The sequence below is a fragment of the Onychomys torridus genome, chromosome 21, assembly GCF_903995425.1.
Source record: "Onychomys torridus chromosome 21, mOncTor1.1, whole genome shotgun sequence".
Classification (NCBI taxonomy): domain Eukaryota; kingdom Metazoa; phylum Chordata; class Mammalia; order Rodentia; family Cricetidae; genus Onychomys; species Onychomys torridus.
Genome location: NC_050463.1, coordinates 46,044,366 through 46,058,270, shown reverse-complemented (window position 1 = coordinate 46,058,270; position 13,905 = coordinate 46,044,366). Strand labels below are relative to the sequence as shown.

Genomic DNA, 13,905 nt, shown 5'->3' with positions numbered 1-13,905 from the left:
GGATCTCTGTGAGTTCGAGGCTCGACTGCTCCACAGAATGAGTTCCAGGACAGCCAGGTCTATACAGAGAAACTCTGTCTCACAAAACAAAACAAAACAAAGCAACCCTAAACAAACAAAAACAAAACCATTAACAGGATGTTTATAGTAAGTCTTTAAGGTCAGTGACTCATTCTTTGTACCTGGAGCATGTCAGTTTCATGGCTGCCCATGAGCAGTGGCTCACTGTACAGGACAGGACATCCCTAAGATGCCTGGAACCTCATGTGTCCTTGTCCTGGTTCAGGGGAGAAGACCCCTACAAAGAGGAAACCTAGTGATTTAGGAAGAAAACAATGCAGGGTATTTAGAAACTGCTCATCAATTGAAAAACCTATTCGTTAGGCTGAAGAATGAAAAAGGAAGGTTTTCAAACAGCACAAACTGTGTCTGTCTGTCTGTCTTGTTTGCTTCCCGAGTCCAGGATACTGATGGCATCAGAGTGTGTGACTGTTGTCAAATGGATTACACATTGGGTTACATAGACACTTACGCCCACACTCAGAATGATGTGTTTTTATTGAGGAGACAATAGACAGAACCCACGTTCAAGTCTTCAGATCTCGTAGTTTGGTTCAGCACCCAGCTTCAACCAGACACGGGCCATCTTGTCTTGGCCAAGGGCACAGGATGAAATGGGAAGCCAATGGATCTTTTGGCAGCTTCCCGTCTTTGTGGCCCAGATAGTGATGCCAATGGCTGGGGCAGTAGCTCGGGTTAGCGGAGTGCTTGCCTAGCATAGTGAAGTCCTGGCTCTGCTCCCCATCACAGATAAAACCAGGCATAGTGGTCCATGCCTGTAACCACAGCACTCGGGAACAGGAGTTCAAGGCCATCCTCAGCCACATAGCCAGTTTGAGGCCAGCCTGGGTAACAGAGCTGTCTCAAAGACAGTTTGTGTTGATGCCTGCTGATTTCAGCAGACTCACATTTTGCTGTTTAACAGCCAAATGTCTCCCTTCTTAGAATTGTTATTGCCGAGAGCAGCTGATGCGGCGGCGATGGGACATTGCATTGAACTGACCTGTGTTTTTTTTTCTTCTTTCTTTTCCTTGTGGTCTTTCCTGCCTCCAGCAGCCTGGTAGATTGCCAGAGGACTCCCCCTCACCTCGCGGTGGTGGCCGAGGGAGTTCTTTCTAGCTCTTACCCTCCACAGCCTTCCCACTTCCGTCCTCCGGAAAGGTAGACCAGTTCTTACAGACGTGTCATCTAACCTCTGTGTCGTACCTTAACCCAGTGACTTGTGAAGAAACTCACTGACAGATATGAAACAGAAATGTCGCTCTAACACTCAAAATCAGGTTTACTCACTAACCAACTTACTTATGAACAATACCTCCCTCCTTTCATTGTAAGCTGTAAGTGGGCGATCAGACTCGTCTAGTTTATTTTAAAGATTATTTACTTTCATGGGTGTGAACGTGCACCCGCATGCAGTTCATGCACCACATGCATGCAGTGTCCAAGGAGGCCAGAAGAGGGCGATGGATCCCCTGGAACTAGCGTTACAAGGGATTGTGAGCTGCCTTGTGGGTGCTGGGGATTTAAGCTGGGTCCTCTGGAAGAGCAGCATGTGCTGCTGAGTCCCAAAGCGACTTGCTTAAAACCCTCTACTGGTCTCTCCCATCCTGCTGCCTGACTCTCCGGGTGGCCTTGAAAACCAGGACAAGGAACTTGGGCCTGAGGTGCAGCCTTTCCTGTGTGGGTCATATTGACAGACAAGTCTACAAGCTATTTTTAGAATGCCACTTTAGTAGAGAAGTCAAACCACTTACTATAAATATTTAAACAGCCTATTAGGCCGTCTGTATAATGGATTCAGACACTCTTCCCAGCATTTCTAGAACGGAATTTAGAAGAGTGCATAGGAAGTGTCTTAGGGTGTGGGTTTTTATTAGGATCAGGTGTCTGAGATTGCTCCTCTGGTTCCCCAGTATTTGCTTATCTACTTTTGAAACTTCCTCGTCTACTTTTGAAACTTTATTACCAAAGTGAGCATTGATTAATTTCTGTCTGGGAAACATAACTTTTACAACTTCATTTGATTTAAAATTTAAAATTTAATTTCACAATTACATTTATTGATTCCTTCCCCTGCCCCCAAAAAGCCCCATGGATTTTGTTTGTCTTGAAACAGGATCTCACTAATACAGCCCTGGCTCACCTAGACCTTGCTTTGTAGACCAGGCTGACTTAGAATTCAAAGAGATCTTTTGAATACTGGGGTTAAAGATGTGTGCTGCCGTGTCTGGTGGTTTAAAACTGCTTTTATTGTTGTGTGTGTGTGTGTGTGTGTGTGTGTGTGTGTGTGTGTGTGTGTGGTGTGGTAGGGTTCCATTGTAGAACTTCTCACAGTATGGTGTACCAGGAGCCTCCTCCCTACAGACAGGGCTAGAACATGAAGGTTGCCCTATGGCACTATGCTTTCTTTGGAAAGATCGGTGGTCAGCAGGCGCCAAAGGAAAGGAATTCTGTACATCACTATGAAATGAGGTTCAAATAGCCCATAGTCTGGCTTCTAGGAAGCGTCAGGGCCAGGCTAGTTACACATGGCCATGATTTTGTGTGCACTACCAAGCGGTCTCCACTTGTGCCAACAGGAAACGCCATCTTGAGTTGGAGGTGGAAGCTGACTTAGATAAGCAAGACTCAGTGCAGTTGGGGGAGGGCGATGGATGGACACAGATAGGGTCTGTGGAGAGGCCGTTTCCTGCTTCTGTAAAAAGGCTGCTGTGTTCCTCTTGAGGAAGTGGTGTGAGAATACCAAGAAAGGAAACCGCCTCTCAGCTCAGTGTCTGAGAAGGTGGACCTCAGTTGACTGAATGGACACAGGACTTGGTTCTAGTGTTAGAAGTAAAAATGTGCAATGTGGAGGTGAGATGTATCACCATCACTTAGATGTGGTGGCTTGGCAAAAAGCCAATTCTGATGCATTCCTGGAGATGGCAGCCTCATGATCCAGTGTGATGAAGTTGGCAACCAGGTGTTTTCCCTGTTCTTAAAGCCAATGTTTACCTGGGATACAGGGTCACCTGCCAGGACCTTCTGCACGCCTCTGAAAGCTGAGATGCTTGATAGGAAAATGGGAGCGCAGGGACTGGACAGGACAGCAGTTTGTACCAGAGCCCCTCCCCCGCCTTCCTGTCTCTTTGCCTCTCTGATTCTTCCTCCTCCTCCCCTTCTCCTTTTTTAATTAGTTCTCGGAGAGTTTCAAGTTCTGACTCTATCCCCCTGCTCCCCCAAATGATAGCTCCTGTTTCTTAATTTGGCTCCAAGGCTGGCCGCCTGGTTGGGGGTGGTGGTGCACACTGCCCTCTGGTGGCCAAAGGAGGGATTGTCACAAGGGGATGGCAGCAGAGCTCTGTTTTCTGGGTTGCTAGAACCAGGACAGTGGGACAAAAACAAAGGTTTTTCTTTTCTCCCTCAAACGACGGCTTTGTGTTTTCTTAAGCCCTTCAGGCTCCCGCCCCTCAACACCAAAGAGCGATTCTGAGTTGGTGAGTAAGTCGGCGGACAGGTCGACACCGAAGAGTAACCTGGAAATGCTCTGGCTTTGGGGCGAGTTGCCGCAGGCTGCAAAGGTGAGCCTTCTCGTCTCAGTCCTGCGGTCCGCTGAGGGTTTCCGAGTTAGCTCCAGCTGTGTGGATCCAGCTGTGTGGAGTTAGTACCCCAGCCGTGACTCAGTGAACGTGTGTGTGTGTGTGTGTGTGTGTGTGTGTGTGTGTGTGTGTGTGTGTTTGCATGATGTGAACTTAGACTGTGGATCACGACTGCATGTCCAAGTGCGGACCAGTCACTTGTGGCTAGGTGGCTCTAACTGCAGACCTCGAACCTCCTGTGACCTGTCTTCATTTGTGAGGGACCCAGGGATATCAGATAGGGAGGGGCCTGCCGGTATGTGCCAGCTTTTGTTTGCCTACACTTTCTGTGACTGCAGACCCCTGTGTGGTAAATTTCCCGTCACCACCAGGCCTCTTGAGTTGCGGTTTCGGGGAGAAACTTTATTGAAATCAGATACACGTATCTAGAGAGATACAGGTCTGAAGTATGCGACTCTGTATTTTCACACTGTGTGTGTGTTTATTAGCCCGATCCCAGGTCCCAGCGAGGCTGTGGGTGGCCAGCAGCATGGAGAGCCTTCCCCTTTCAGTGGCCGCCCACACTGACTGCCACCTGCTTGTCCTGTAGGCACAGGGGCTGCTTTTGCGGGGTGCCCCGGGATGCGTTTATTCTCACTGCTGTAGAGAAGCCCACCGTGAAGTTTCCTTCCCGTTCTGCTGAGCGCCCTGGGGCTGCTGGACTTGGGGCCTGACGCTCACTCACCTCGCCGCTTCTCTCACGCCTCCTTGGCGCGGTTCCTTTTTCCTTCCTTGTGCATATGTAATTTGTACTCGTAGCCGTAAATGTAACTGAGGTGTGCCTAGACTCGGAGGAGAATGAGGAAAATAGGGAGACCAAAGAGCTGCAGGGACTGCACAGAGCTCCTGGGAGATGGCGAGCATGGGGTGGGGGCGGGGTGCTCCTCAGCACAGCAGGCATGGCCTGGTGAAGGTGCACGTGAGTTAGATGTGTCGGAGTTGTCACAGCCAGCCATGGTGTCCACAGCTCCCACAATGCCTTTGATTCCGGACCCTGAGTGTCCACAGCTCCCACAATGCCTCTGATTCCGGACCCTGAGTATCCACAGCTCCCACAATGCCTTTGATTCTGGACCCTGAGTGTCCACACTCTCACAGTGCCTTTGATTCCGGACCCTGAGTGTCCACAGCTCCCACAATGCCTTTGATTCTGGACCCTGAGTGTCCACACTCTCACAATGCCTTTGATTCCGGACCCTGAGTATCCACAGCTCCCACAATGCCTTTGATTCTGGACCCTGAGTATCCACAGCTCCCACAATGCCTTTGATTCCGGACCCTGAGTATCCACAGCTCCCACAATGCCTTTGATTCCGGACCCTGAGTATCCACAGCTCCCACAATGCCTTTGATTCCGGACCCTGAGTGTCCACAGCTCCCACAATGCCTTTGATTCTGGACCCTGAGTGTCTACAGCTCCCACAATGCCTTTGATTCTGGACCCTGAGTGTCCACAGCTCCCACAATGCCTTTGATTCTGGACCCTAAGTATCCACAGCTCCCACAATGCCATGCTGTCTCCTCCAGTCTTGGCAACGTAGGGGAAGAACCGGGACAGGGTGTGTTTGGTGCAGCTTTTGCCATGGGTGAAGTAGGATACCAGGGCTGTGGTGTTTTCTCTGGAAGCACGTTTGCTGCTCTTGGCTTCTCTAGGCAGGCGTGGGGCTCATCAGGCAGTCCCTGGGATTGACGAGTCTGCCACAGATCCTTGACTGACCTCGGCTTTGCTCTTTGCCTGGCTTTTAACACTCCCTTCTCTCTTCTAGACTTCTTCTCCACACAAGATGAAGGACTCCAGTCCCTTAGGGAGCCGGAAGATCCCTGATAAAATCCACTTCCAGGCCATCCATAGTGAGTCTTCAGACACTTTTAGTGACCAGTCACCGACCCTGGCCCAGGGGCCGCTGGTACAGCAGAGCAAGGCTCAGACGGAAATGCAGTTTGAGAATGAGGAGGATCTTGAGGCCTTAGGAGCCGCGGCCCCACCTTTACCCGTGGCCGAAGAGCTGAAGCCCCCAGCTGCCTGCACAGCACAGGCAGCAAGCAAGACAGACTCCCCGTCCAGGAAGAAAGGTATGGGGCTGAGCCTGGGGCTCCCTGCTCACCGCCAGGCACGCTGCTCACACCACAGACACTGCAGCTTCATGCAAAGAAGACCCACATCCATGGCATCCATTGTGTTGAATCTTTAATCTGTGCTCTTTTGCCAAGTGAGGAGATTGCGTGTCCCTTGTCTAGTGTGGGGCCAGACACGTTTAGCATTGTTAGAGATCTTTCTATGTTTCCCTGACCATGTCAGTGACAGCGTAGCCCTATCAGCTCACCATCCATGCTGACAAGTGATGATGCTGAGCCCGCCCTGGCTAGCCAGATAGCTTGGTGTGAACACTCTGGGTCTGTGTGAACCAGCCACACAGTTCTTAGCAGAGAGGAAGTCCATGGGCATGGCGCACAGGGACTCATGCAGCTGTCAGGGTACTGTGCCTTAGAGTGTCAGCAGGGAAGTATTCAGGAAAGGATTTGTCATCCACAGCCAGTAATTATGGGAATCATAGCTTCAGTGTGGAGGGCTTTGAACCTGTCAGGTCCTCTGCGGATGAGGGCTGAGGCTAAGTGCTTGATTTCCTCTGGGCCAGGAGGAAGGGAGTGCCCGAGCCTGCTAGTTCTGCAGTGATGTGCTTGCCGGCTTCTCACTGTGTGGCTCTTGGGCCAGGGGCAGCCATGCCACCGGGGAGCAGATCTGCACTTTGGGCTCAGATGCTCTTCCCGGAGATGGCTACTTGTGAGTTGGTTTCTGACCCACTCCATTTACTCTTTCAGATAAGCGGAGTCGACACCTGGGAGCTGATGGCGTTTATCTGGATGACCTCACAGACATGGACCCCGAAGTGGCAGCCCTGTATTTCCCCAAGAAGTAAAAATCCTTTCATTACTCAGACTACTTTGTTTTGGTTTGTGAGATAGGGTCCCACTATGTAGTCTAGGGTACCCTTGAATTGGTGGTGGTCCCCCTGCCTCAGCTTCTCAGTTGGTTGCTGGGATTGCAGGGTTGAGCCATCACATCTGGCCTTGATAACATTTTCTGCAGTCTGAGAGGAGCCCATTTTGCCTTGGCCCATCAGAGAGGAAGCAGGGACATTGAGGGCTCACACTTAACCTGGGCACAGCCTGGGCTCTGTGTGCTGCGTGAGACTCTGCGTGTGTGTGTGGGGGTGGGTGGAGGGGGGTTAGGGGTTGGGAGGCTGAGGTGGATGGACAGACAGGCGACTGTCCTCTACCCTCTTTATAGGAATGTGGGCTCATGGCTATCAGTGACCCGCGATCCCAGTGAGAGAGCCCTTTGTATGGTCCTCCCTGGAGGGATTCACATTCAGTCCTGGGGGGTGCAGCCTTAGCTCCCTTGAGATACAGGGAGGGCCAAGGGGGTAGCAGTGTCTTCCCAGGCACACAGTCTCTCTGAGGTTTACTTCCGATGGGTTTGGAGTGTCGCAGGAGACTGTGACAGGCCTGCCTGAGGTGGATCACGTGACCTTGCTGCCTGTACCGATGTTTTGATGGCAAAGCTGCCCCGAGGTGACAGAGTTGCTTCTCTGAGGTGGTGCGGCTTTCTGGAGGGTCATTTAATAGAACAGTAGAGGTGATGACAGCAGGGTGCTCAGAGCAGCTTCTCTCTCCCCTCCTTTCAGTGGTGATCCTGCGGGGCTCCCCAAACAAGCCTGCGACAATGGAGCCCGGTCAGCCAACCAGTCCCCACAGTCTGTGGGCAGTTCGGGCATCGACAGCGGTGTGGAGAGCACCTCGGATGGTCTGAGGGACCTGCCCTCCATTGCCATCTCCCTCTGCGGTGGCCTCAGCGACCACAGAGACATCACCAAAGGTACTACTAGGCTGCATGGGACAGCACCCTCTAGTGGCCGCTGGTCAGAAGGGTCGGGAGCTGAGGCATCTTGGATCCGTTCTCTAGTTCCTGTTTGTGGTGGGTGAGAGGGCAGAGGTTCACTGTTGCAGTTGGCTGTCCTCACAGTGCAAGGACAGGGTGCAAGGGTCTTCAGGCAGCAAGAAGGCTGTTGGGGGCACTTATCTTCAGAGGTGATCGTTGAGCACAATTGAGTGTCCCCGTGCCCAGGGCCAGCCCTGAAAAATGTTCACCGTGAGCCTGCAGGTGTGGGGAGTGGGGTGGGACCCCGGCAGGGGTTGCGGGGGTGGAGATGGGGGGTGGGAGACTAGGCACATCAGTCTTCCTGTAACAGAGCATTGGGTGTGTGTGTGTGTGTGAAATCCAGGGCTTGTAGAGGAGGGAAGGCAGGTTGAGCCAGTTTGGGGGATTCTGGAAATGTTTCCCCACTGGGTTCCAGAAGCTGCCATGCTGGTAGGCCTTGGTGACTTACACATAGCCATGTGCCGTACTGGAAAGTGATGGGTCCATGGCGAGTCATGCCTCAGAACCCTCGCTGGTGGAGCAGCAGCTATTGGCTGTTGAATTCTTGAACCAGACCTAATATCCCTCCGTCCCTCCCCCCCTCTCCACCACGGCTTTATCCGTTCCTAGCAGGAGGTGGTCATGCTCTTAGTGACCACACTTCTTCCTCTTCCTGCTCCAGTGACCATGGTGAAGTCCCTCCTAGGCTTCGCAGATCCTTATGCACAGACTGGGTCCTCTTACTCCGGCCTGGGTGTCACCAGCCCTTCCTGGCAGCTCGTTCTTTTTGTCCTTGGTATCCTCTAAGACCACAGCTCTGACCACTTGGGTCTGTTATATTCCTGAGCTGTGATGAGGCAGCTTGCTCCTTCACCGCTAGAGATGTTGGGAGGCTGGTAACTTATGGACATTCCCTCCCTGTATGTGCACAGTGGGTGGCAGTGGTCTTGTGTCTCAGATGTGGCTGGAGGCTCTAGAGAGGACTTTGGGCCTCCATTAGGATTCTGAGGATTCCTCTGGAGGCCAAGGGGTACTTTTCTCCCTGACAGGGGTGATCCTCTTGGTCTGCTGTCTTCTGGGTCTTGGTTCCACCTAGAACTTTAGGATTCACCAGTGTGTATGGATTGGGGTCAGTGAGCTCCAGTCCGAGGCCACTGCATGGCCCAGCTGAGTCGGGAAGCTGAGGGAAGTCAGTGTCATTGGCCAGAGACCTCATCTCTGGTCCAGGGCTGAGGATGGGGCCTTCTGACCCTACAGCCTTCCTGCCTGGAAGGCCTGCGCTGAGCTGGGTGAGGCTGCCCTCTCCAAGATGAGGGGATCGAGGATGAGCATGGTCAGCAACCGGCCATGCCCCACCTGGCTTCCACCCCCTGCGTAGATATGTCGGTAACCGGCATTGCAGCTGCCAATGCCGATGAAGCCCTCACTTTGGGCAGGATGCTGACTGCCGTCCTCTCCCATCTTCAGGACCCCGGAAAGTGGCCATGGGCATCATGCTTATGCTAGTGGGGAGATCACTGAGGTTTGAGTCCAGTCTTTTGTCTCAGGCCTCAGCAACACAAGTGACTCAGGCTGGTGTCCCTGGTAAACGTGACTCTGCTTCTGCATGCAGACTCCATGCCCTACCCCTCACATTTGTTGATGTCTTAAGAGAATCCAACCCCACCCCAGCCTGCAAAAAAGAAAAGAACAGCAGCAAAAACCCCAACAACAACAACAAGCCAAGCTCAAGCTCCCTCTTTACAAGGCATTTTGTAGGATTTGCAGGACTGCCTGATGAACTGTAGTTTGTAAACTCTCAGACAAACACACAAGACTGAGCAAGCTGAAACTGGTCTGTTTCTTTAAAAAACACACTCTGTGATTTTTTCCCCCTCTGTCCTACGGCTGCTGCCACAGATGCATTTTTGGAACAAGCTGTGTCGTATCAGCAGTTTGCCGACAACCCCGCTATCATCGATGACCCCAACCTCGTGGTCAAGATTGGTAATAAGTAAGTTCCTGCTGGCAGCCCTTTGGTGTGGAACGGTGGTGTTCCTGTCGAGCCTTAATGAAGTCTTTTTGAACTTAATTACTGTCTTTTTTTATTTGTAAAATTCCATGTCCCTATGTTCCCATGCAGCTGCTAGACTGAGATCATTAAGAGTCTTGAGTGTGTGTGTGTGTGTGTGTGTGTGTGTGTGTGTGTGTTCAGTGTAAGTGTACATGTGAGGTGTGGGTACATGGTGTGTATGCATGTGTGTATGTATGCATGTGGAGGCCAGAGGTCCACATTGTCTTTGATCACTCTACCTTTTGTATTTTTGTTGTTGTTGTTTGGTTTGGTTTGGTTTGGCTTTTTGAGGTGGGGTCTTCCTGTGCAGCCCTGGCTGTCCTGGAACTATGTAGAACATGTTGGCTTCAAACTCACTGAGATCTGCCTGTCTCTACCTCTCTAGTGGCTGGGATTAAAGGCATTTCCTACATTGCCTGGCCTTCTACCTTAGTTTTGGAGACAGGGTGTCCTACTCCACCTGGAATTTGCTGGTTTGGCTTAATTGGTAGGCAGGCAAGCTCTAGGTATCCTCCTGTCTTCACCTCCCCAGTACTAGACTATAGGTCTGTGCCATCAGGCCTGGCTTTCCCGTGTGGGTGCTGGGGATCTGGAACTGGTTTCTTAAGCTTTTTTTTTTTTTTGTTTGTTTTTTTGAGACAGGGTTTCTCTGTAGCTTTGGAGCCTGTCCTGGACTAGCTTTGTAGACCAGGCTGGCCTCGAACTCACAGAGATCCACCTGCCTCTGCCTCCCGAGTGCTGGGATTAAAGGCGTGCTCCACTACTGCCCAGCAGTTTCTTATGTTTTCATGATGGCAGGCACTGTATCTACTGAGCTGGCTCCCCAGCCCCGCCCGTGGATTTTAACACGTGTCTGTATAGATCTTGAAATCGACCATGTCAGGCATGGTGTGGGACTGTGGGACTCCAACCCTATGTAGTCCTAGGTCTAAGGGCACAGCTGCTCTTTAGCATAGAGACATAACCATCTAAGCTCAGTCTGTGGTGTGCAGTAGGTTCTGCAGACTATTGGCGGACTTTTCCCACCGAGAGGAAGTTGCAAGTGTTTTATATATTGACTTAGGAGGTTTCAGAGTTATCTGTCCCCTTTCCATGAAGTTCAGTAGGACATGGCTTGGAGCAGGGACCGCCCAGGGGACTTGGCTGCTGTCCAGCTAGTCACTAGCTGCTAGTGGCATGTTCATATGTTCACCCTGCTGCCTTACCTGCTGCTGACCCTTCACCTTCACCGTGGCTGTGAGGTGAACAGGAGAAAGGGAGTCAGTGTGTAGACAGGGTCCATGTGGAGGGCTGGGAAGGGAGTCGGCGTGTAGACAGGGTCCATGTGGAGGGCTGGGAAGGGAGTCGGTGTGTAGACAGGGTCTGGGTGGAGGGCTGGGAAGGGAGTCAGTGTGTAGATAGGGTCCGTGTGGAGGGCTGGGAAGGGAGTCGGTGTGTAGACAGGGTCCGTGTGGAGGGCTGGGAAGGGAGTCGGTGTGTAGACGGTCTGTGTGGAGGGCTGGGAAGGGAGTCAGTGTGTAGACAGGGTCTGTGTGGAGGGCTGGGAAGGGAGTCGGTGTGTAGACAGGGTCTGTGTGGAGGGCTGGGAAGGGAGTCGGTGTGTAGACAGGATCCATGTGGAGGGCTGGGAAGGGAGTCAGTTGTAGAGAGGGTCCATGTGGAGGGCTGGGAAGGGAGTCAGTTGTAGAGAGGGTCCATGTGGAGGGCTGGGAAGGGAGTCAGTTGTAGAGAGGGTCCATGTGGAGGGCTGGGAAGGGAGTCAGTTGTAGAGAGGGTCCATGTGGAGGGCTGGGAAGGGAGTCGGTGTGTAGACAGGGTCCATGTGGAGGGCTGGGAAGGGAGTCAGTGTGTAGACAGGGTCCATGTGGAGGGCTGGGAAGGGAGTCGGTGTGTAGACATGGTCTGTGTGGAGGGCTGGGAAGGGAGTCAGTGTATAGACAGGGTCTGTGTGGAGGGCTGGGAAGGGAGTCGGTGTGTAGACAGGGTCCATGTGGAGGGCTGGGAAGGGAGTCGGTGTGTAGACAGGGTCCATGTGGAGGGCTGGGAAGGGAGTCGGTGTGTAGACAGGGTCCATGTGGAGGGCTGGGAAGGGAGTCAGTTGTAGACAGGGTCTGTGTGGAGGGCTGGGAAGGGAGTCAGTTGTAGACAGGGTCTGTGTGGAGGGCTGGGAAGGGAGTCAGTTGTAGACAGGGTCTGTGTGGAGGGCTGGGAAGGGAGTCAGTGTGTAGACAGGGTCTGTGTGGAGGGCTGGGAAGGGAGTCGGTGTGTAGAGAGGGTCCATGTGGAGGGCCGGGAAGTTTGTTAAAGGACCTCACTGGGGTCCCACGACGCTCCACATGACAGTAGAAAGGCTCTCTGCCCCCCCCCCCCCCATCTTCTGACACGGTCTCCTCATCTTGTTAGGTATTACAACTGGACAACAGCAGCTCCTCTACTTCTGGCGATGCAGGCTTTCCAGAAACCTTTGCCAAAGGTGAGCGCCAACAGGATGAAGAGGAGGGACAGGTTTGGGAGAGTCGCTGTTTGACTTTAGAAGCCTGAGGCCGTGGTGTCTTGATGCTGCTCACGAGGACCCATGTCAGTGTTTCAGATCTCCCTCGCACATTGATCATGCTTCCCTTCCTCACCAGGGCAAGCCTCCAAAATTATGGCGTTGTAGGCCCACGATCCTACTCCCAATGCCTCCTAGGCCGGGATTACAAGTGGGCAGAGTGGCAGACACCAGAGTGCAGAGCTAAGTGAGGCCGAGGAGAGAAAGTTTAGCCGTGGAAGGCTGGAAGCGGGCACTGGGTCAGATGCAGAAGCCGCCACTGTCAGCAGGCCTTGTTAAGAATCCAGCCCTGTGCTTGGTTCACTGAGGCCGAGTGAGGATGGGGAGGCAGGGGTGAGGGTAGGGAGGCAGGGGTGAGGGTGGGGAGGCAGGGGTGAGGATGGGGAGGCAGGGGTGAGGGTGGGGAGGCAGGGGTGAGGATGGGGAAGCAGGGGTGAGGATGGGGAGGCAGGGGTGAGGGTGGGGAGGCAGGGGTGAGGATGGGATAGGCAGGGGTGAGGATGGGGAGGCAGGGGTGAAGATGGGGAGGCAGGGATGAGGATGGGATAGGCAGGGATGAGGGTGGGGAGGCAGGGGTGAGGATGGGATAGGCAGGGGTGAGGATGGGGAGGCAGGGGTGAGGATGGGATAGGCAGGGGTGAGGATGGGGAGGCAGGGGTGAGGATGGGGAGGCAGGGGTGAGGATGGGATAGACAGGGGTGAGGATGGGGAGGCAGGGGTGAGGATGGGATAGGCAGGGGTGAGGATGGGGAGGCAGGGATGAGGACGGGGAGGCAGGGGGTGAGGATGGGGAGGCAGGGATGAGGATGGGGAGGCAGGGGTGAGGACGAGGGAGGCAGGGGTGTGGACGGGGGAGGCAGGGATGAGGATGGGGAGGCAGGGGTAAGGATGTGACTTTAGCTCAGCACCTGCCTGTGAGAACAGGGGGTGGCTACAAGGCAGAGCTGAATGAGGAAGTCAGACCCCCAGCCATGGAGTGCTCATCTCCTCGGCTTGCCTGGAGTGGCTCGTGTCTTCGTTGTATCTTCCTTCGTGGGCTGCGGAGTTTCAGGCAGTTTGTGCCTGGTGACCCCCGACTGTTGCAGTCTGTCCGGTGATTGCAGAGTCTGAGGTTCTGGGAGGTGCAATCTCACTTTGTTTAGTCTGGGCTGGCCTCTGGAAGGTTGTGTGTGTGTACCCTAGTTTGGGGTGGTGAGCTTGTATTTGGTGACCCTTTTCCGTATTTGGGGACTGGACTAGGCGTGTTCTGTAAAGGGACTTTAGTTATGTCCCTGCCAGGTTGTATCCACAGCCCAGGATTTGGTTTCAAGGGTTGAAAAGTATTAAGAAGGAGAGCCCTGCAGCAGATGTGGAGCTTACAGAGGAGGAGGCAGGCGAGGCTCGGAGGGCTCCTTGAGGGCTGTGAGCCGGTGGCCTAGGGGCTGGGGCTCTGCTGACGGTGTTTCTCTAGCATGGAAGTGATTTTCTATGTAGCATTTACTCTGTATCATACATAGCCAGCACATTAAAATGCTCTTACCTCTTCGTTGGTAAAATAACCCACATTTTCTTCTAGTCCTTCCTTTTACTTTCAATCTTTATCCATCAGTATTTTATCTTGAGAGTAATTGAGGGAGATTTGGGGACTCAAATCCCTCCCGCTCCAGATGGTTACCGAGTCAGGATCCTTTCTGCTGGAGAACATATCAGTAGCTTAACTGTTAAG

General features: G+C 53.0%; 1 protein-coding gene across 8 annotated transcripts in view; it reads left to right on the top strand.

Annotated features, from left to right (window-relative positions):
* Lpin1 (lipin 1) overlaps positions 1–13,905 on the top strand; it is a 76,776-nt gene that overhangs the window by 39,869 nt on the left and 23,002 nt on the right. For 4 of the 8 annotated variants that reach the window (XM_036170742.1, XM_036170747.1, XM_036170745.1 and 1 more), the window contains exons 6-12: positions 1,114–1,221; positions 3,491–3,620; positions 5,444–5,750; positions 6,498–6,591; positions 7,364–7,554; positions 9,496–9,589; positions 12,053–12,122. In XM_036170742.1, the coding sequence (XP_036026635.1) occupies positions 1,114–1,221; positions 3,491–3,620; positions 5,444–5,750; positions 6,498–6,591; positions 7,364–7,554; positions 9,496–9,589; positions 12,053–12,122 (994 nt within the window). The remainder of the gene's footprint in view (positions 1–1,113; positions 1,222–3,490; positions 3,621–5,443; positions 5,751–6,497; positions 6,592–7,363; positions 7,555–9,495; positions 9,590–12,052; positions 12,123–13,905) is intronic. The other 4 variants (XM_036170744.1, XM_036170748.1, XM_036170750.1 and 1 more) reach the window with 2 other exon arrangements.